This window comes from Perna viridis, chromosome 13 (genome assembly GCF_037379345.1).
Source record: "Perna viridis isolate PV_CMFRI_1.1 ecotype Kerala chromosome 13, ASM3737934v1, whole genome shotgun sequence".
Lineage (NCBI taxonomy): Eukaryota > Metazoa > Mollusca > Bivalvia > Mytilida > Mytilidae > Perna > Perna viridis.
In genome coordinates this window covers 19,427,829-19,450,847 of record NC_142457.1, presented here as the reverse complement: position 1 = coordinate 19,450,847, position 23,019 = coordinate 19,427,829, and the positions used below count along the sequence as shown (strand labels likewise).

The window sequence follows — 23,019 nt, the reverse complement described above, 5'->3', positions numbered from 1 at the left end:
ATGATTATTACAAAAAAGCAATATCAGCAGACCTCAGAATCACACCATCCTGAGAAATGCATTATCAAAATTCCTACGCTATCGTCTAAGCAAGATTTCATTTTTATTTGTCTTCACCGGGCCTCCGATGTCACATGGCGGTAATCGTAATAGAAATACTATATATCAGGATTTCTGCTACCCTTCTGTACAAAATTTGGCCCAAAAACGATAGCATTGAACCTCTTTCTCTATATAAGTTTCTTGATCGGATCCACATCCCCCTTTTTGTAAATATTTGGATCAGCCAGGGCCTGCATGAAATATCTAATGACAGCTTCTATGATTGATGAATATTTATAGCCTCGCACAGTTTTCATTTCTAGCTAAACATTAAATAGGTTGTTATGCGTCTAAAATAGACAACTTGAATATATCGACAGCGAACGACTGGTTGCTTAGAAATAAACAGGTACTGATAAGAAGTTAGAGGTCAACTATTTTTAATTGGATCGTTGTGAATACAAATGTACTCCTAATTAATCAGCAAATTTAGTTTGCAGTAAAAGTTGTTTATTGGGTTTGTTTATTGTCGTAAATAGCGTAGAATTAAATTTGATATATTAGATTTACCTGTAAAAAGGACTCAATTTCTGTATTTGAACCTACATGGCGTATGCCAATGGGACTATTTTACGGCGGTAGTGTAAGATAATCGCAGATGCCATTAGGCTCTACAAATTTAAAGGCTATGGCGACTGCTATATCAATTCTGATCTTCGATCTAAATTGGTAAAAATCGGTCACACGGGCATTAGGAATCGAACATGCCGTAGTGCAATCAAGCGTGTAGGTTTAGCCAAGAGAATGTACTTTAACTTAGCCTGTTAATTGCATCGTTAATTGTGAAAAATGAATAGAAAAGAATAGTGCAACTTACGTCTTCTGTCGGAGGTCGGTGTTTACTGAACAAGACTACATGGAACTGATGCAATGTACAACGAACTAATGTTAAGAAGGTGTGTCCAGCTCGAAACCCAAAGACAAAATTACCTAAACTTATGAATACAAAATCAACCGCGAAAAGTATGAACTCACTCACTGAGAACCAATCAAACACTACCAAAACTCGGTGACCCTAGCACATATGCAAATTTACAAGTACATGTACAAGAATAAAGGAATGAATCATTTTAAACAAAGTTTACGCCACAAGGGAATGTTAATATTTTAATTGTATTTTATGTCAATACATATTTATTTCATAAAACAATACAACTTTACTTTACAATAACAAATAAGCACTCTGCTACAATAGTAATGATTATATTCTCCCTATTTCCCACTCGACATTGGTAAGAACTCGGCCATTTCCGCTACACTAAAGGCTAGAAACCACTAATTCCACTTCCCATAGGCTTCCATGCTAATTTCACAATATTCAATGGCTTCTCTGGACTTTACCTTAACTTTAACCTGCAGAGGACTATATATCAGCATGATTCTACATATGTCAGCTCACGATTCTTAGAATGGCATGTGGGGTTAACAGACTTGCAGTGCAGTACTGGTCACCGGAAGTGAAGGGTCTATAAATAGTATGGGAAATCTCAGTGTTTTCACAAGATAGGGGTATATTTAGAAATCATTATGGAGATTAGGCTTCACATCACAAGAAGCAAAATGCACCTATAAAATGTACAGAAATGTTTTTCCTTTCATAAACTGTTTAAAATTTTAAAATAAGATGAGAACTTTTTTCACAGGGCTATGAGGAACAGGGATAATTTCTGCGTAGGACTATTTTTACGTTCCAAATGCTCATTGGTTGAATTGGTGGTCTGTAACCTAAATTAAACTTTCTCCGTGTAATTAGAAAGGCCGATTATGCGCAGTTCCGATCGGGTGAGATATGCTTCAATCCCAAGACTATTCGTCAATAAAACATAACAATGTCTTGCACGATGCATAGTGTGAACAGTCAATGTTAAGCCCATTGACATATAGTCACAAGATGTTCACTTGCGCAATAGTCACATACATCCGATCAAAACCAGGTTATTTCGCAGTTTGACTACGTGAGTTCTACTAAGGTAAATATAAAGTGAAGACTGTTGTAACAATTTATTTATTTCCCGAAAAGGCATCCTGTGGATATACTTTAATGGAAGGTTTGAGTTTTTTTTTCTATTTTATTGTTATCTTTCAAAATTTATTGTTCTATTGCTCTATTTCTGTAATTAACATTTTTTTTATTCTGCAAAGGCGAGTATTGAATGAGTATTGTTCTTCCCCTTTGAATACTGGGAAATGAATCTGTGAGGACGTGTATCAAAAGAGTATTTTGTTCTTTGAATACTGGTAAATAATTCTAGGAGGTTAATGATTCCAGGGTGGTCGAGTGGGTACGGCACTTTGGTCGGAATCACCGGGAAGAAACCGTTACGGGTTCGAGTCCCTCATGTGCCGAGACTACAAAACGCCTATTTTATCGATTGGAGTCAACATAAGCATTGCGACCATGCGAGAAAACGGCCCTTAATCTTTTAGTGAAATTTTATGTTAAATTCATAAATTTGACTCGGTGAGTGTCAAATTATATTTGCTCAATTCTAGTGAAAATTGTATGCAATATGTAAGCATTTGATATCCAAAAATTGAGAATTTTTAACAGTCACAGAAAATTCGAGTGTGTTTTTGATTGACGTTTGTGTGCCCTCTCCCTCCTCCCAAAAAAATGAGTATTTGCATTTAAAACTGTGGATTTCGAGGCGATAAGAGTTCTTCTGATACATCGCATTTAATTTCAAAAATATCGTGTGAAACATATATCCCCAGCTTTTTCGCGGGTAAAAGGCTGTACGACTTATGAGTACAAAGCTACTTACATTTAAGTGCGAATGTCTAAGGTCACAATATTAGGACGGATTCTTGTATCAGCTACAAATTCGTTCTACAAAACCCTCTTTTTGACCCGTCACATTTCTGGCCATCTAACCCGCGAAAAATATCAAAGGGGAGACCACCTGACTTTTGATAAGGTATACATAATGAGTGACTTAATTTACATGTATGTCTATACCTGACATGTAGTTGAACTTCGTTATTTAGAACGTTTTGTACTACTACGAGTTTAGCTATATAATAAAGCGGGATACACGTTCAAGACAGACTCGGAAACAGATCGAGATTTTGGAAAGGGGTTTCGTTCCCACAAATAGGCATGAAATTAACTTATTTAACCAAAGGGGAGTTAAAAGAATGACATTTTCCCTTGAGATACGTCCATTGATTAGCTCAACCATTTCATTTTACAAAGGAACTGCATCAGAGTGTTCCAGACACTTTGAAAAGGAGGAGTGCCACTCGGGGTGCTAGGACTTTGCCATTTTTGTCAATTTCACACTTGAAAATGACAACTTTTCTTATAGAAAAGGGGTGCCAACCCCCTGCACCCTCCTCTGAATCTGCCACTGTACATTTTGATATAAATAAAAAAAATACTTTTTTTGAACTGGATTTTAGCTTTACCCCATTAAATTAAAATATTTCAAGCCTTTGAGCTTTTTATTTCACATCATATTGAATGACTCATCATAGACAGATCTATGGGGAATGGTTGACGTGTCGCTTCTCCATGCTCAAAAACTTTCGTTGTGATTATATAGAAAAAACCTGGAAATGCCCCCCCCCACCCCCTTTGGAATTTCTGAATCCGCCTCTGCTAAATATGTAAGGTTGGTACGCTGTTGCCAGTTAAAAAGAAGTAACAACACCGGAAATGCATACAAGGAGGGTGTTAGGATAAAATAATTCAGGGAACACCGAAAGAACAATGTATATACCCAGAAAAATATGGCTCAACACAAAAGAACTGATCTATACGCACAGAAAAACTAACTACATGAACTCAACTAAAAACTAATTTTTATAAATTTCATCAGAGCAGTGCAAAAAATACAAGTGTGAGATAGAAACCAAAGTGAAAATAAAAGGAGGCGCACTCATTCAGAGATTTTGAAAAAGGGGATTCCAGCTAGGTTCATGGCTATTACTTTCTCGTTTATGCCAAATTTTTGCAAAATGTTCATACAGAAAGGGGGGGGGGGTTCCAAGCCACGGAACCTTCCATAGATCCGTCACTGTTATCTGACGCTCACATTTACCAGTTGTCTATCTAGATTTTTTTCATTATCGCTGTTAGCCATGAATTTTATAATTTTTGACAGTGAATTTGCTCTCGATCTAGAAAATACAATGACATTTTATCCGATAACGTTACCTTAACCAGATCATTGCTGTTTACAATTTAAGTGTAGTAGATTATCTGTATATACAGAGTGGACTTTGCTTAGTACTTTTATTCATTACTTTTAGGATATGGCCGGGAGAGAGGTGTTTCGTTATGTCCGTCAATATTTGGGCCCGGTGAAAGCTGTTATTTTGGACTGGAGTGGAACAACGGCGGATAAATATGTTATTGCACCCGCAGTGGTGTTTGTTGACGTCTTTAAAAAGCATGGTGTGCCGATTACTATGCAAGAGGCCCGGGAGCCGATGGGACTCAGAAAAGACCTTCACATAAAGGCTTTAACGGAGATGCCAGATGTAAGAAACAGGTGGCGAGAGGTGAAAGGGAAGGACCCTAATCAAAATGACGTCGATGCCATGTTCAAAGACTTTGTTCCGATGCAGTTAGCATGTTTACGAAAATATACGGATTTGATTCCTGGAACAACTACGGCTGTAAAGCAACTCCGAGAAGAACTCAATGTCAAAATCGGCCACACTACCGGATTTCTAAGTTCAATGGTTGAAGTTCTGCTCGAAGATGCAAAAAAGCAGGGTTACGTCCCTGACGCCTCCGTGGCTGGAGATGACGTCATACACGGTGCCCGCCCGAAACCATTCATGGTTTATAGAAATATGGATTTGCTAAACGTGCATCCCATTCAAGCTGTTGTCAAGGTTGATGATACCGTATCAGGCGTTGGAGAGGCGCTTGAGGCTGGCTGCTGGGGCGTCGGTGTTTCTAAATATAGTAATTACATGGACGTGCATAGTTTAGAAGATGCTGAAAAGCTTACGTCGGAAGAGGAAGCTTACAGAATTATTAAATCACGTGAGCTATTACGTAAATCTGGAGCACACTACGTTATTGACAGTATAATCGAACTACCGGAAGTTGTCGAAGACATAAATCAAAGACTGAGACGTGGAGAAAAACCATGAATAGAAGGCAAAAAAAAACCTTGAATGACACAAGTTGCTCAATGAGCTTTTTCAATGTATTAGTTGATTTATTCATTTATTCGGGAAAATATAATGTCCAAACTATAAAACTCATAACCAAGTTGGATTTACTATAGTGAAGCGAATGTTAAAATACAAAAACAATAAATTTACATCTTAAATCGTGCTTGTGTCGACGTCTTTTCATGCGAAAACCATGAAAAATGTCCCCAATTAGCGTTTTGCTTTGTAGACCTGATTGCATTAACGCATTGCTGAATTGAATGCATGTAGATAGCCACTTGCGAGTCTTGGGCTCTGTTACCCTAACTACTGCTTAAAGATAGACTTTCTTTGAACTAATCTCATCTGATTCTCCTTTTTTAAAAAAACCTGTCTGCAGTCTATTCAAAGAAATCGGTTTCAGCGTGTAAGTTTAATTTTGGTATCCTAACGCGTCTAGTCCACCCTGTTTTTGATTTTTTTTCTTTTCAAGCGAACCATAGACGAATATATGTCTCTGAGCGAACTAATGAAGCTAATTCAAGTTTACCTAAAAGTACAGATCTCACCTTCCGTGGATGTTTATCCTGAACATGCATAGTTTTGGGACAAATATGCTTAAGTCTTAAAAGCTGGCGTAGCTAACAGTCGTGTGCAACAAGGGAGGCTCCCAATAACACTATATGTTGATAGTGCTAGTATTTAGACGCACAATCAGCTGGAAAGGGGTTATTATGTGAGCTTGGTCGGTATTGACCCTATAGCTATTAACTAGTGTTTTAAAGGTTCGATGTACCCTGGGGTAACTTTTACATGGAATAAGCAAATAACTTGGGTTATCCTTTCCTGAAACGGATATGTTTATTCTGTGAAGGAACGAATTCCAGCAACTTTCGTTTTTTTAATGCATGATGCGTCCTCTTAAGTAAGGGTTTGGCATGGATTTATTTTACCCTGGCTGCTTAAATGTACAACTTGTGCTGCTTTGTCTCGAGTTTCAGTTTAGCATGTCGCATATGTTACAGGTATCAGGTAAACATCTTGTATTTATATGCTCGTATTGTTTTTTAATCTATACACAGCACTGCTTCTCCTTGAAAAAATGAAAACAGAAAGATATGTTATTAGTTGTTGACAGAATTTCAACAATCTGGATGTCTTCACTACAGGGTATGCCATTCCCAATTTTTATGTTCAAATCCCCTAAATCTGAAGCAAAATAATATAAAGCCCACGTATTTGTATTAACGTGTACTGTACGATAATATGTCCGTCAAAAGACCAAGTGTAAAAATGCTTGAATTAACCATGAGGATCTAATGGAGGCGGAGGGGACGTTCGCCCCCCTAAAATTAGGATTTTTTTAAACATGAAATCTTGATTTTTAACGAATTCCACTCCAAAAATGTTTTTGCTTCGCTTCGCTCAGCATTTAATTCTATTTACGCCAATGGTGTGACTCGGCCGGGGGTGGAAATGAGCACAATACCCCATGGCCACCAAAGTTGGGGAATCAGCAAAGGGTTAAATTTCCGATGGTTATAATTCTCTTTTGCTGGAAAAGTTTTGTGATGTTTAGACAAAAATGGGCAAATAGTAGCCTGGAACCCTTTCATAAATTTCTGGGTCCGTCATTAAAGTTTAACTTACTTAAAGCCTAGCTTTTACCAAGGTATTATGAATAAAAAATCATATGAAACAGTCTCGTTGTTATAATAGAACAAAATTGGACAATTTTCAAGCAATAAATACACACAGTATGTCCCTAATTCAATGGACAGAAGTTGTCTACTTAAAATTACCATGTATTTGCCTTATTTTCAATTTGTCTTCCAGCCATACCTTTATATTCCTCTGCACTTATTACCTTATTTACAGCAAGTGATATACAAAACTTCGTGGAATAAGGTTGCTCATTCTTTGATTGAATGACCATAATTGAAGTTCCGGCCCATTAACTGTTCCGGTGGGATCTTGTATTCTATAATTGAGGTTTCGCTTCACTGTAATTCTGGTTCCCCTCGTGTACGTCAGGTTCCACCCAAAGAGAGGTCAAGTCGTCAATTAAAACGATGACAACTTTCAATCATTCAAAAAATTTGTTAGAAAGTTTATATCTCATTGTCAATCATCCAGATAACTAAGGTGATTGTCATTTAATAAAGGGAAGACAAACTCTATTATATTAGCTGAAGATAACCACATTACTTGCTGTAAAATTACTGTATTTTTTAATCCATTGTTACCCTACATGTTTAAGTAGTATGGAGCATCAAGACCTCAACGTGTTGCTCAACTCTGTTTTTGTTTCAAAATATTTAAAAATCTAATCTGAAGGTTCTCGGCATTCCATATTCCTTTGATAATTCCTAAGTCATTCTTACTGATCTTGAACTTGATTGATAGTGGTTTTACGTCTTATGGCAGATATTTCATGCAGTTTAGGAGGGAAATGTTTGATCAATAAAAAATATCCTGTTTTGTACTAGTTGGGACAAAAAACTACATGTCACACCACTCCAATTATAATTCTGACTTCTATATGCAATATAGTGGAAAATTTTCGGGATGTTCTATTTTTTTTTGCTATATTTTAAAGGTTTTGGGAAATCACGAAAATAAAAGCTTGCCAAATTTTAACCACGATATTTTTCATAATTACTTTTCCTTTATACCTGAAGATGTGAAAAATAAAGACCAACATTTAATAATCCTATTGAGTACATTGTGTAAATTGCAAAATTTGGCACTGTTAAAAATTATCAGCTTTATGGTATATCATACATGCTTGGCAGATAAGCAGTGTCTATAGATTTCAGTCTTTGTTGTGACTCGGCTGGGAACTTAGTCACAATTCTTTGGGTTTGATCAGGTGCAGATCTAGATATTTTGAAAAGGGGGTTAAAGAAAAAAGGAGGCTCTAGTCGATTATTTACTTATTTTTGTCTAAAAATTCTGTAAAACAGAACTAAAATTTCCAAAATCAAATGCTTCACAGGGCTTAGCTTGATATGACTGCAAACAATCAAAATGACAACAATAGCATAACACCATTATACAACATTTGTTTAGGTTGTATAAAAAGGGGGAGGGTACAATCTAATGAACCCTAGATCTACTACTGTTTGACTATTTTTCACTTGCAAAAAAAAACTAACAAATTTGTCATAAATATGGACTTTATTCTCTTATATAACCACATATAAATTGTTTATTGTAACATTCCTACAGAATTCTCTTCACAATAAAATCATAAGCTAGGAGTCTAAAATTAGAAAAGGGGTTTTCCTATTTCACAGGGAGTCTTTCACAAGTGAATAATAGACATAAATTTCTATTTTTTTCAGGAAGAGTTCAGACAATAACTAATTTTGAGCCTAAAATTTTCTTTGTTGCACATTTTTATAGTCAAATTAATATTTTAGGGTTTAGTTTTTTATGTTCTATTTTTGTTTTCTGCAAATTAAGTTTTGGAACTGTCAAATTTCTTTTTCCAAAATTGAAACAAAATAATCAATTTCATCCACAAATGAAAGAGCTGTGAAATAAGTTCAAAAGAACAGGGGAGATTAATCCTACCCAATAAAGAACTGGTTTCCTAGTTACAATATCCTACATTTGAGGTATCAGTTTTAATCTCTTAAACACCATTGACAAATAAATTGAACTTAAAGCAGGAAGGAACACAGAACTACATGTAATGAGGTGAGGGGCCACATAAAGGAGAGATTTAACCCTCTGCTTCATGTATGGAAATATGACAGTGTTTTTGGTAAATGGAAGTAAGTTATCAAATCTTCAAAATGTCTTGTGGAATTGTGTATAAAAGTTTTATCTCTGAGTAAATATATCAGAAGACAACAGAAAAAAACATGACAGAAATCACCCTTCAGTGGCCCCAGTCCATCAGATCTACTGAACTTAGACTTTAAGCATTTTACATAAATCTTAGCACTATACAAAGTATATATACTAACTCTCAAATTCGAGTAATAAAAATTTGCAGAAATACAACAACCTGCTTGATACTATTTATAGATACATTTTTACAATGAAATAACATATGTTACCAAAAACAGACACATGTACATAAAAAAGGGGAGTTTACAAATTGCACCAAAAGCAAGCAAGCTTTACACATCAAACATTTCATATCAAATGTGACGTTCTTCATCAAAAGAATCGATATAATTGAAATTTTTCTTTCAAATTTTGAATGGAAAAAAAAGAAGAAAATTTTTAGAGACAATCAGAAAATTATTTGGTAAAAATGGTATCAAGCATTTTTTTACTTACATATATTTCAATCTTTCTCTCTCTGTACGTGACATGACAAACAAATATGTCCTAAACATGAATTGTATCTTTGGTGAAAGTTCATCACATTTTTGAGAAATAAAAGATTTCATTTGAGATCGTATATATAATAAACCTAGATTGGATCTTTCGGTTTTGGCTACACAATTTTTTAACACTCAGATGAAAATAACAACTAAAACTAAACATCCGGCAAGATCTTGATAGAGAAAAGAATACGTAAATGCATTACATTTTAACCCGTAGATGTAGTAACAAAAAGCTAGAAGCTCAGAGATACATAATTAGAAAGATACACTGATAAAAAAAACACCTAAATTAAACTGACACAGACCAATATAGCTATTCACATCAGTGTGCATGTTCAAGGATAAAAAATGCAACAATGAAATAATTATCTCAATCAATGTTTGCTCATAATAAACGAAATTTGGTGTGAAAAGACTAAGGCTAAAGCGAAATATGAGCTGAAAATAAACTCACTCAAATAACAAAGGAAATATCCAATTTCCCTCTCGAAAGAACAATACAGTACATCAAATGCTATATATGTCATGTGGGTACAAAATATTCATAGTAATAAGAGGGTAATTCCCCTCATTATCAATAACATAAGGGGCAGCTGCTAAAAATAAATCTATGCACTGCACTAAAACGGTAACGCTATGCAACAATATTTTTCATAAATATAGATTTCATATACACATATAAACAATGAAAATAATATTATATAGACATGATAATCTACAACCACTCATGAAAAAAACAACACAAAAATGACATGAATAAAAAATTTGCATATTCCTCCATCAGCCAATCAGAAAACATCAATGTATTTCATCATAAAATGCCATTTTCAAAATTTTTACAAGGCACATATCATATGTTCTTAACAATGAAATTTATTGCAATTGTGACATTGTTTATTTTTTTTTTTTAATTAGGGGCTTTCCACCATCGAACAGCTTCATGGGGTTGAACCTGTCCTTTTTTGTTGTTCTATACTTTTATATTTGAGGTGATGAAATTTATCAATAATATTAAAAAACTCACAATTGGCTAACATGAAGAAAAAAACAATCTGTGATGTAAAGCTCATGTAACAAATGATAAAGTCACAAACACACTAACTCATAACACACTTACATACACAGTTTATACATGTATGTGAACAATAATTAAAAAATAAACAAACTTCTAAGTCATTAACAACATAAAGCTGACATCAATTTATATGTACTAAAGCATAAAAAACTTTTTGACATTCAAAATGGCCACCATAGCGCATAAAATCTGAAGATCATTTCATCAGTGTTAAAAATTAGAATGGATTTCTTCCCGCAACTTCAATTCATTGATTTTCATCATTTCATGCCGTTTTAACATCTAAAATCCTCTTAAATCATTCTGAAACATTCTCTAAAATTGACATTTAAACAATTGACATTATCGATTCGTTTTTGTATTCCAGTTCATGCCATTTTGACAACATGAGGTCATGATTATAAAGTTGCACTGATGATGTTTTTTTTTTCCAAACAACAACTTATACATATAGGATACATTTATTGTAGCTGCGTAAATATAAAACGATACACGTTGCATTATCACATAATCCTTCACTTCTTGCTACCCTGCCCAATCATTATTTTCGTTACAAAGTTCACAATGGCTGAGGCTGGTTGTTCAGGATCGAGTTCAGCAAACAGATGACAGGCATTGTCTGAAGCACCGCTGTGTTTCCTAGCAACAAAGCCAAAAACTCGACTGTCCTGTGTGACTCCAGCAATATCAGTGTCTCGCTTCCATCTGTGAAAATAAAGCAACATTATAATACATCAAAATAAAAGCCACTTCTTAGTTTTCTCTATGAATTCTTTGAAGATGTCGGATATTTTTTAATTTTACATTTTTCTTGGCTGTAAAATGAAAAAAAATCCTTTCAACATGTTGATTTTTCAAACCTTTTTTTTATAATTTAGAATTCTATCTGAAAGTGGCATTATTAAGAAACATTAAGAGAAATTAAAATTTCATTTCACCAAAATGCAAATATAGAAAAAATGATTCATGCATGCAATAATTTCCTAAATTACTGTACATCATTGTTTAGCAAATGTGGAAATAATTTCTTCACAAATTTATTTCTGCAATATTACAGACATACAGACTGAAAAGATATTAGCCCATTTTAATGGCTGGGCAATTAATGTCTAACTTACTGACTAAACTGATATAATTTTTATATGCAATGGTAATTGTGGGCAGATGTACAAATTTATTTATTGCAATTTTAATTCTGCAACATAACAGACAGACACACAGACTGAAGATCTATTAACCCACTTTACTGATTGAGACATAAACTTACTTCCTGCTTTCAGGATCCATTCCACAGTATGTAACAGCTGATACAGGGTAATGTCTTCTAAAGAATAATCTATTGAAACAAAAAAAAAATAAAATAAACATTTACATGGTTTTCAAAGCAGGTGCTTCAATCTGGGACATAACTTCTGAAATGTAATAATCTGAGAAATACAGGTTTACACAGTATTCAAAGCTAGAACTACTGTCTGGGACATAACTTCTAAAATGTAATAATCTGAGAAATACAGGTTTACACAGTATTCAAAGCTTGTACTACTGTCTGTCTGGAACATAACTTCTTAAATGTAATAATCTCAGAACTACAGGTTTACACAGTATTCAAAGCTTGTACTACTGTCTGTCTGGAACATAACTTCTAAAATGTAATAATCTGAGAAATACAGGTTCACACAGTATTCAGAGCTTGTACTACTGTCTGGGACATAACTTTTAAAATGTAATAATCTGAGAAGTACAGGTTTACACAGTATTCAAAGCTTGTACTACTGTCTGGAACATAACTTCTAAAATTAAATGCTAGAAAATACCTTTTTGTAGTAACTCAGAGTGTTTCATGAAAAGCTGAGAATATGCTTATCCTACCAGTGCACATGCACAAATTTTAATGTTGTCCTTGTTTTGAGTATTTACATTAAATTTTGTATTTTCTGTATGTTTTCTGTATTTCCCTTGGTATTTCTATGCTGTTCTTTGATTCTTTCCATCGCCTGAATATAGCTGAAATATTGCTGCTCGGGCGTTAAACCCCAACAATCAATCAATCAATTGTTCCTTTCCCATTCTTCCAACTTGATTTTTAAGTATTTGATTGATGTCTGTTTTTCAGATACTTTAAAGAATTCAACTTAAAAAACCTAACTTAAAAAACACTGCAAGGGCCTTTCCTGAACTCTTTATGAACCACTTCCTTTTTTCAATAAAACTTACTTTCGTTGGTTGTCTGTCAGCGTGATACCCTGATTTGATACTTTAAAGTGCACCACGGTTGTTGTTGGTGATGGAGCTGTATCAAAGGTCAACTTCAGTGCCCTGGCAACAGCTTGTGGGCCAGTCAACGACTCAGTGTCAATTGAGTTGATATACAACACATTACAAGCTGCAACAGATTGACTGATTGATTATGCTGACATTATTTTGACTGCCATTCAACCAGTTAACTCTAATATTCTGTATTTTTTAAAGAGAAGCAGAGACTACCATACCGGTTAACCCTCCCACATTAGAGGTAAGACTCTCACAAAATCAATGAAAAATTGAGAATCTTTCTAAGGTTCATGGGAGATATTTGGTTAATACTAATATATATTTTATGAAAAATACTAAATATTCTAATTTTTAGATAAAAACATTTGCTTTTATGTAAAAATCTCTTACCTAACTGTCAAAAAGCTTCAGATATGTTATAGACATACTATAAATTGTTTTTTTTTTCTTAGGTTATTTTTCAGTTAATCTAATATTGTGACAAAGCATGGGTGTCTTGCAAGGTCATGTTACAGATCTACAGACATAAATGTAATGCCTTGTCCCTCTGGGCTAACAAGGCAGTTGCCAAGTAAGTTGCTCAGAAAACTACTTTGGTGTGTGAATTAAAAACCACCTAGCTTATTAGGATATGAATTTATAAGATTACAGACAGACAGACTTTAAAGAAACCTACCTGCCCCCTGGGCTAACAAGGCAGCTGCTGATGAAGGCTGTTCTGATGTGTGAGTGACATCCATACTGCTTTCAATTGATGGATCTGTAAAACATTGTATATGCTAAGTCACCAAAACTGGAGAATTTATAAATAAATGGGGATTCATTTATTTATACATATGTACTATGAATCAGCTTTCACTTTGGAATAGCATACAGCCTGTAAAAATCAGTATATACATTGAGCTGTTGTGTGAAGTGAGCTGCACAGATTGGAAACAGACATTGTAAATCATGAGGAATGGAACCAACCAAATAAAAAATTGTTCTTGATTTACAAAATAGCTATAATGAATGCACTTAATTATTTCTAAAATTACTTTTAAATGGATTCAACATAAGTTTCTCTTCAAGTACATGAATTTTTCATTGTATATGACTGTTACAAAAAAACAGACACAATTATGATTTAAATTTATAAATAAAAGTACAACTCATAAATATTTTTTCTATACTTTTCTTCTAAAAGGAATTAATAAAATACTAGCATGATATAAAGGGTACAAAATGAACTTCATTGTTTTTATCTAAAGATATACATGTATGTGAATAAAATAGGTATAAGCTTAAAATGTCAAAATTACAAAAAATGTTGGAGTCCTTTCATAAATAGATATAGAAGAGATCTTGTAGTCAGCATAGCATTAATACAATTTAGGTAATAGACTCATGCAAAGGTAGTTTTGATGAAGGATTTTTGCTCTCTACTCCAAGAAAGGATTTACTATTTAAAAATGGGAAAATTTCAGATTTCAGAGTTTCGCACAGTATCATACTTGAATACATGCTTAAACAGTACAATTTTCAGAGATTTGGTACACATAGTTCACCTTCATAAACTGGATAGTATGTTGGAAGTCTTGGAACAGCTGTTGATATAATGTATATTTACTGAGAAAATTTTTTTTCTTCATTTTTTGTTACTTTGGTCAAAATTCCATGAATGGATTTGACAATAAATTATGCTGTCTTTTAAGTGTGAAGTTTTTGCCACTGTATAAACGAATTATCATGGGATGTGTGCCCCAATTTTCTTTGTTGGATTTTTTTTTTCCAACTAACTTTCAGATTAAGTGTATACAGCAATTCAGAAGAAAATCTGTATTTTCAGTCTTAAATATAACTTATTTTTTGCTTATTTCCACTGCCTAGGTGTTCTATAAATACTTTTCTGTTCAATTTATAGCTACTCTAAAAAAAGTTATGTTCTATATTTAGCAACTCTAAACAGTTTTCTGATATATTTTTGAACTACTTACCAACTTCAGGCAGGACAAGTTTACATGGCAGAGCAAGTGGAGTTATTGAGTGCTGATATACAAGAGATGCTAAACTACCTGTAATAATATGAATTAAAATGAAATTAAAAATTTCTGTGAACGACTTTTGTAAGCAGTTTCAATTGTAGAAATACTGGAAAACAATATTAGCTGTGACAAGCTATTTAAGTAATTCAATATTTATCATAAAAATGTCTTGTCATACTTGCATAATTATGGAGCCCCCAAAATACCCTTCAATACATTTAAGAATCACATCATCTGATGTTACAAAAAATGTTTAAAAAAAAAAAAATATAAACACACTATGTACACTTACACAGGAAGGAGTTGAAATTTAACTTAGCAGATGTTGAGATAAATTATTTACTTTCATCCAACATTTCAATTTTTGAAAGAGCTGTCTGTTAAAAAACAAAAGAGATTTTCAAAAGTCTGACTCGGATTTAGTCTTACCAAACACTGGTTCATTGCTGCAGCCTCGTAACCGAACTCCTTTTGGAGTTGGTTCAATCAGGAAGTGTCTCACCAAGTCAGCGGCAGGATCGCCAGATGACTTTGTCTGAACATTTGGAGGTATTGTAGCGACTTTCAAGGCAAGACCGAAGGCACCTGGGAAAGAGTTACTGTCCCTGACAACAAAGGTTCCGGGAGCTTTGTCCTTCAGCATTGAGATAGCTTCAAAGGGAGATAATTTTAAATAAAACTGATGAAATTGCACTTCTTACACAAAACTAGAACAAAATCTTTATAGAGATATCACTGTTTTTGATATAATATTTTTCATGATTCCTACTTCCTAATTTCTCAATTTTTTGTTCATTCAGCAAATTTTATATCATCAATTCACTGGCATTAAAATGATGATTTTATCAATATAAACATGTTATTTATAAGAGAACTCAAACAACATAATACTGTGCCTTACCCATATCATATTTTTATTTTTATCAGTGCTACAGTGGTTAAGTACGTCATAATGTTGATCTCTACTGGTTTTCTGAGCTACATTGCAATTTTTTCAATGCATCATTAGCCTTTGAAAACATTCAAGTCAGATAACCCTTGTGGTATGATGTAAATGATGGACTTTCAAAATTTCTGGCATACAGCAAAATATGGACTTACCTTCTTCCCTGGTAATATTTGGCATGTACCAATATTTGGATGTGTTCTTTACAAACTTTGGAGTGGCATGGACTGCATCGGCAGTATCTGAAATTAAATAATCATTTTAAAGGCAGGTATCTAAAGTCTATATAAACACAATTTTGAAAGTTTGTATCACATTTCACAGTTCTCAAGTCAGAATATCCCTTGGCTTTTGTTCATATTTTCAAGTAGTACCCAGAGTTTAAAAAAATTTGCTTAATGTTGCCAGGGAGACAATAGTTTTAAGTTATTTTTAACTTTTCCCTGAACTGACAAAACCTGTTAATTTTTGCTCCAATGTAAAATTTGATATTCTGACATGCCCAAAGTGCTAGTTATTCAAGAAATGAACCATAATTTCCTGATATCTTTAATGTAGGCAGGCAAGTGAACAAGCTCTTAATTCTAATTTTAAAGTTTTCAAGAGATACTGGTGTTAAAAGTCACATGATAGATTCCTGTCTAATTGTTGTACATTTTTGTACCAAACTTAAAGTAATCACATACATTTATGTACCAAGCTAAAAGTAATCATATATATTTTTATACCAAGCTAAAAGTAATCATATACATTTTTGAACCAATCTAAAAGTAATCAGTATTTTTGTACCAAACTAAAAGCAACAGTCAAAGAAAAGCACAAAGTATCTTACCTGCAAGCGATGTCAAGCTTCCCCTCCTTGACATGCCAAAGTACACACTTGGTGAACTTTGACCTGTCATCGAGTGGGGGCCAGGACTAAGAGCACCCCCAGAGCTGGAAGACATGTTGTGGGCTACATGCAGCTGCTGACGTAAGGCATTCAATGTGTCAGGCGAGTGGGGACTGAAAAAGAAAGAAAAAAATTATAATCAAGTGCTAAGTTTTATACCATAATTTACTTCTTTTTACAAAATACTCATCTTGATTTCTCTTTCTTAATATTAGTTCTCAGGTCATTAAGTTTTCATGCTCTGAATTTAATTTAAATTTAAATTATCTACAATGTATATAATGGGAGCATGATACTTCTACATGTATCATTTACTACATGTACATGCATGACATATTCGATAAGCACTAGTATACATGGGGTACAAATTTTCATGATTTCTAAATATTTGGTCAACCACGGTAATTGGCCCATCGAAATGTAAAATCATAAGCTCTACACAAATCAATAAATTTTAAACTCAACGAAATTTAGATTTTAAATGAATAGTGATAACATACACCTATAAGCAACTTCACCGTACATGTATTCTTGAAAACGAATTGCTAAAAAAGCAATAACAGATTTATGATTGGCACTCCCAGTAGCAAAAGGTATTAAAATCAATTAATTCAAGGTCTTAGAAATACCTATGCCAAGAGAAAAACATACAAGATAATAAGAAAGCTGACAAACTAATTACCGATGTACAAAAATAAACCACTTACTTAAATATATCTAAAATCAAAGGGTGTTATTTCCCCAAAACATTTGCCGTTACACAACACACCAGATGATTCACATGCTCAAGGTAATAAAGTTTCAATAAATGACTTTTTGAAATGTTGATTACCAAACCAGGTACACACATTTTACTCTCGTTATTATATAACTAGACCAAGTTAAGCATGGATTTAAATTTAATACAACCGGTAATTCCCATTATTTAACATGACCAAATGAATCATGTGAAACACACTCTTCAGATGGGGTACCTCCAACGGTTAGAATGGGGAAACATGTGTGGGGTCTGGTAGTAGGCCACAGCATATTTTGACTGAGTTCCTTGGTAAGTTTTCCCAAAGGATGGGTTCTACCACCAATATACATTGGTTTTTCTAATCCACTAATACCGGCCATGAGAGACCTGTTATTAAAGGTTAATAAAAGGCCCTCCCCCCCCCCTAATCATCAGCAGGTACTTCCAATTAGGTTAACTTCATATACTGTGAAACCTGCTTAAACCAAACCCTAGGGACATGAGATTGTCCATTTGTGTTTGGTTAATAAAGGTTCTTGATGTACTCTGATTACTATCAAGGGAATTCACAGGGAATCTGCTTTAGACAGGTTTTCAGTTATTTAAGGTTCAGTTTAGACAAGTTTCATTGTTTGCTTTATGGTTCTGTCAATCCAAGAATTATGATTTCCCAATAAAATAAAATTTTCTATGATTTTTAATAAATCTCCAAATTTAAATCTCCATGAAATAATGAAACTTAAACTACTCTTGAATCAATCATGAAATTGACCTGCTTTGATCGAGTCTGACACATTGACCTTATTATGCTAGCTCACAGAAGCAATAGCCTGACTATGTTCCAAACCTAACAAGAAAGTCAATGTTGAACTTTAAAGAGTTGTAAAACTCAGCACATGGCAATTTGAACTTGCTATTAGATATAGCTGTAACAGTGCAGCAGAAATGTTAAATGAGAAAATTTACTGTTCAAATTTTTCAATTCCAATTCAATAATTCTTTACAAGTATATTATCAACTTTTAGAATTTCAAGTCCTGTAAGGTGTGAGAAAGTGTTGTAAACCTGTCTATTTTGCATTATATATGATCATATGATATAATCCACAATTAATTAGAATGTACTTAGCTTTTACAGTTTGAAAGATAACTTTCTTTCCAGCTGAATGCTTTATACACCTATGGTTACATATTGCAAGCTTGAGAGGGGACCAAAAACGGGGTACACGATAGAGGCATCCCTTATTTCATAGTATTAGCCAACAATTCTAACCTATTTGTCCCCCATCTTATTTTTTCACGAATAATTACCACATTCTCAAATAAAAGGTTTATATAAAAAAAATGTTAGAAGCTTGAGACAGAAGATTTTTTTCAAGTAGGGTCAGAGGTAAAAATTCTATGAACATGGGACCAGCTGATTTCAGACCTAGGTAATAGCATAATCAAAATTCCCCCATTTTTATTAATAAAGTCCTACATTGTCCTTTAACACCAAAACATAAAAAAAAGAAATAAAAAAAACAACAACAAAATGATGGAGGGACAGATGTACAGACATTTGAATACCATATGCCCCATCCAGAAAGACAGGTGTACAAAAAGAGCCACTTAATTTTTTTTCAGATGAAAATTTTGATTAAAACCCCATGACTAGCCTCATCTTAAAAGCTACAAAAGTAAATTCCATTCTTTTATACAATGGCCATGAATCTTTTGGAATTTTCATAGAAGAGCAAAAATGTTTCATCAATCACATCAGTATCTCGTGAAGCAAATCACATCAAATCTTAAATCTTAAGACAAGACACCTGTGTAAGGTAGCTGTCCAACTGGTATATACCTGTCTTGGTATGCAATGAGGGCATACTCTAAAACATAGGCTGGTCCAGCTAGCATGGCCTGGTCAAGCCAAAATTGAGGCTAGACCAGGTCAGATCAAGCCAACATCAAGGTAAGGCCAAAATTGAGGCCAGACCAGGTCAGATCAAGCCAACATAAAGGTAAGGCCAAAATTGAGGCCAGACCATGTTTTAGAGTATATCTGCCAAGACTACCTCAAATGCACTAAAACTGCCAAATGGCTTCATTGAAATGATTGATAGATTGTGTTGGTAATAAAACACTTCAATTTAATTTGATATATTCACCTGGCAAATTTACACTCTAAGATGTTAAATTTTCAAACTTGAAAACAGCTCAAACTAGCAGTAATGCCAAAATCTAATGAAGCATTCAGTAAAAAAAAAAGACAAACTGGCAAATTTTCACATAATCTGCAAATTTTCAAAACTGAAAAATTAAGAAGTTCGACAGAGTCGCCAAAATGCAAAGTATCAGTAATTTAGGATTTAATTTAATTTCAATAGATCCTTGGCAAGCATACTTAAAATCCTTTTTAAAATTTGAACGCAAAACATATTTCTTTCTTTGAAAATATTTAAGGTTTTTATGGCCAGGGAACAAAAACTTCAAAGTATGGGTTCAACCACTATGTGAAAGATCTAAAAAAAAAAGAATCAAGTGTCTAAGAAAAACTTTACCCTAGCACCTTTGCAGTGCAATACGAAACAAAACAAGTAAAATAAAGTGATAATGGTGCCAATTTTCAGATGATTGTACCTAAATAATGGAAATAGTTTCTCTAATTAGCAAATTCCATGCTGATTACACTAGAAAGAAGAAATTAGGTGCAAGATAATTTGGCTTAATCAATGACCCCTATATTTTTATCATGTGACCTTACTTACCTCCCTTGTTCATAAGCACTTCAAGGAATGAAGATTTTGCTTAAAACACATACAAACTTTCTGGCACAAGTAGTTGGAAAAAGGATGTTTCTACTGCTAATTATATAAACATGAAGTTGCTGACATCACTAATTCTAAACAATTTATTCAGAGATTTAAAGGGCAATAACTCCTCCATTTTTACACAATAATTTTTGTTTAAAGTTCTTAACTCTTTTTATTTAATAAGAATACTGATTAAACGTAAATTATTCTCAAGAAATCAGCTGCTTGGAAAGTAACAACTGTTAAAACATCTAGATAATTTCCTTCGATTGCGGAATTTTAAGTAATTATTTTTTTAATGAAAACTTGCCAAAAATTAATATGTCATCAATAAAGTACATTAATTTTCACATTTTCAAGAGCAAGCATTTATTTATATTCTCTTAATAGCCTCAAAAAGGTAATAAAATCAGAATAACTTATTTTGATACAAAGCATAAATATAATTGCATTATATAACCCCCTTAATTGAAAAGAAACTGTCCTCATTTCTAGGCATAGAATAAGAAGAAATGATGATAAAAGGAAAAAAAGAGCAATAATTTTGGTACAAAACTTAAATAATAATTACATAAGAATGCCCCTTACTTAACAAAGAACATGTTCTCCTTTCTTGGCATAGAAGAAGAAGAAATAATGATAAAATCATTTTGAAAAACAAAATTCCAATCTTTTTTTAACCATGTCAACTACAAGTACATGTACTAACCTTCTTGCATAATACATAATGGGAGAACTTCACAATATCAAATCAGCTTCTATCATCAAAATCCATAGAAAACGCTCTAACAAAAATCACAGACATTTAAAACCCACCAAAGAGTCCAGAACCCAGATCAATTCCAATGCTACTGTGTTACAAAGTTTGAAAACAACATGGTAGTGTCACATTATACAATGTCAAACTGTCATGTAGCAGAAAACATAGATCATACTAAAAACTGATTGTAATAACATCAAATTTGTCAATGCAAATTGTAATTATGCATTATGTGAATATTTCCTAAAAACATCACACAACTTATAAAAATAGAGAAAAAAACCTATTTTCCATAGAATCTGCACATCAATGTCAATATTTCATGAAATCCATTTCAATTCTTGCTGTCAAAATGTACAAGTGCATCAAAACTGATTAACTTGGAGAAATGCCATCAAAATTACTCTGTTGTAATTAATAAAGTTGCATTGCAGATTTTTTTGTAATTCCATTCCATTTAGCAAATAAACACCTTCAGAAAACCAGTTTTTTTTTTTGTGAAGTGGGTGTCAATTTCAAAACAAATGGGTGATCCATTTCGCCAATAATGTTGAAATATACATGCACATCAAAACAGATTACATCCAAATATCAGGAATTCAGTAGAAAAGCATGTCAGTTTCAGCCACAAACAAATCCATTTCACCACCCGCTGCTAAAATCTACAAGATCATCAGAACTCATTTATATTGATGTATCAAGAATTCGTCTTCAATGTTTCCAATAATTTACAAATCCTTTTCATGTCTTGCTGTTGAAATCTACCAACTCATCAAAACTCATTAGATTGATATAGTGTAAATTTCATATCAATGTTTCCAATTTCATGTCATGCCATCAAAATCTACCAGCTCATGGAAACTCATTCATACAAAAGCATGAAGAATTCATTATCAATGTTTTCAATAATTTACAAATCCGTATCATGTCATGCTGTCAAAATCTACATGAACACAACATCAATTATACCTTAGCACATGGAATTCCTCTGCCCTGTACCCCTAATGAAACAGGCTCATTTTCTACTGTGGTATAATTAGAGGCAACATAAATAATGCATATCTAAGTATAAACATTGGAAAGATATTATCTTCCTAGTAAAGACTGTTGAAACAATCAGTAGAAAATGATCCCAAAACCAAGTTCTTCTTAGAATACTTTAAAGAAGACAGTAGAAACTTCTGAAGTGCTATACTCTGTAAGAATCGGGCAGCAGGGGGGGAGTCAAGGTGGAAAAAAAATACAAGTCTTTCCATGAAATGTTATTCATAATGTTATCTGAAATGCAGAAATGGCACTCATTTCTTTTTTAAGTGTCAGTAATTTGAGGTATAATTATATGAAATGCATTGCAATTTCATCATCAAAGGGAGATAACCCACTTTTCCCCTATCATTCTATTGTAACTGTAAACTCACTTTTCTGCAATCCTCTGATACTTCTCAGACAAACAAACTCTCCACTCATTTTCAATAGACCAAAAACTAAGATGTGCCCACAATGTCATATTCATTTGGTTTTTTTTTTCTGAGTATGATTAATTATTTTTCAATTTTGCTTGATTCTTACAGATACTAGCAGTTCAATTATAATAACATATTGTGAAGCAGTATTTTCTATGGTGTCAACATTAGAAAGGTACAATCTTTAACCTTCTCTCAAGATACTGAATGTCAAATCAATCAGCAGACAGATTAGATTTCTGGGAGCTAGAAAAGAGTGGGAAGTTTCATGTGAATCATGTCATCAAGTAAAAAATGTCATACTTTATAGGTTCATAATGCAAACTTTCAGGGATTTTTTACTTTTGTTAATCAGCAGGGGTGGATCCAGGATTTTAGATTATGGGGTGCACAGTTAATATTTCGCTGAGCGGAGTGAGGTGACAAAGTTTTTTAGGTTAAACTTTTGAAATATTCTTAGAGTGGGTGCAATGTAGATATCATTTGAGGTAAAATT

The 23,019-nt window shown here is 33.4% G+C and overlaps 2 protein-coding genes across 33 annotated transcripts in view; one reads left to right on the top strand and one right to left on the bottom strand.

Annotated features, from left to right (window-relative positions):
- The first annotated feature begins 1,915 nt into the window (after nucleotides 1-1,915).
- LOC148599849 (uncharacterized) lies at nucleotides 1,916-5,396 on the top strand. Of its 2 annotated transcripts, none has more exons than XM_088558804.1 (2): nucleotides 1,916-2,072; nucleotides 4,357-5,396. In XM_088558804.1, the coding sequence occupies exon 2, from the start codon at nucleotides 4,360-4,362 to the stop codon at nucleotides 5,209-5,211; it is 852 nt and encodes a 283-aa protein (XP_088414930.1). In that variant the 5' UTR covers nucleotides 1,916-2,072; nucleotides 4,357-4,359; the 3' UTR covers nucleotides 5,212-5,396. The 2 variants fall into 2 exon arrangements, with proteins under 2 accessions (XP_088414930.1, XP_088414929.1); XM_088558803.1 differs by having other exon boundaries at nucleotides 1,993-2,150.
- A 2,979-nt stretch (nucleotides 5,397-8,375) lies between these two features.
- LOC148599847 (tensin-3-like) overlaps nucleotides 8,376-23,019 on the bottom strand; it is a 130,894-nt gene continuing 116,250 nt past the window's right edge. For 18 of the 31 annotated variants that reach the window (XM_088558731.1, XM_088558734.1, XM_088558736.1 and 15 more), the window contains 9 exons: nucleotides 16,709-16,881; nucleotides 16,032-16,118; nucleotides 15,360-15,581; nucleotides 14,883-14,960; nucleotides 14,454-14,492; nucleotides 13,583-13,666; nucleotides 12,850-13,018; nucleotides 11,903-11,971; nucleotides 8,376-11,340 (listed from right to left, as the gene is read on the bottom strand). In XM_088558731.1, coding sequence (XP_088414857.1) covers nucleotides 11,151-11,340; nucleotides 11,903-11,971; nucleotides 12,850-13,018; nucleotides 13,583-13,666; nucleotides 14,454-14,492; nucleotides 14,883-14,960; nucleotides 15,360-15,581; nucleotides 16,032-16,118; nucleotides 16,709-16,881 — 1,111 coding nt within the window. In that variant the 3' untranslated portion in view covers nucleotides 8,376-11,150. The remainder of the gene's footprint in view (nucleotides 11,341-11,902; nucleotides 11,972-12,849; nucleotides 13,019-13,582; nucleotides 13,667-14,453; nucleotides 14,493-14,882; nucleotides 14,961-15,359; nucleotides 15,582-16,031; nucleotides 16,119-16,708; nucleotides 16,882-23,019) is intronic. The other 13 variants (XM_088558733.1, XM_088558743.1, XM_088558739.1 and 10 more) reach the window with 1 other exon arrangement.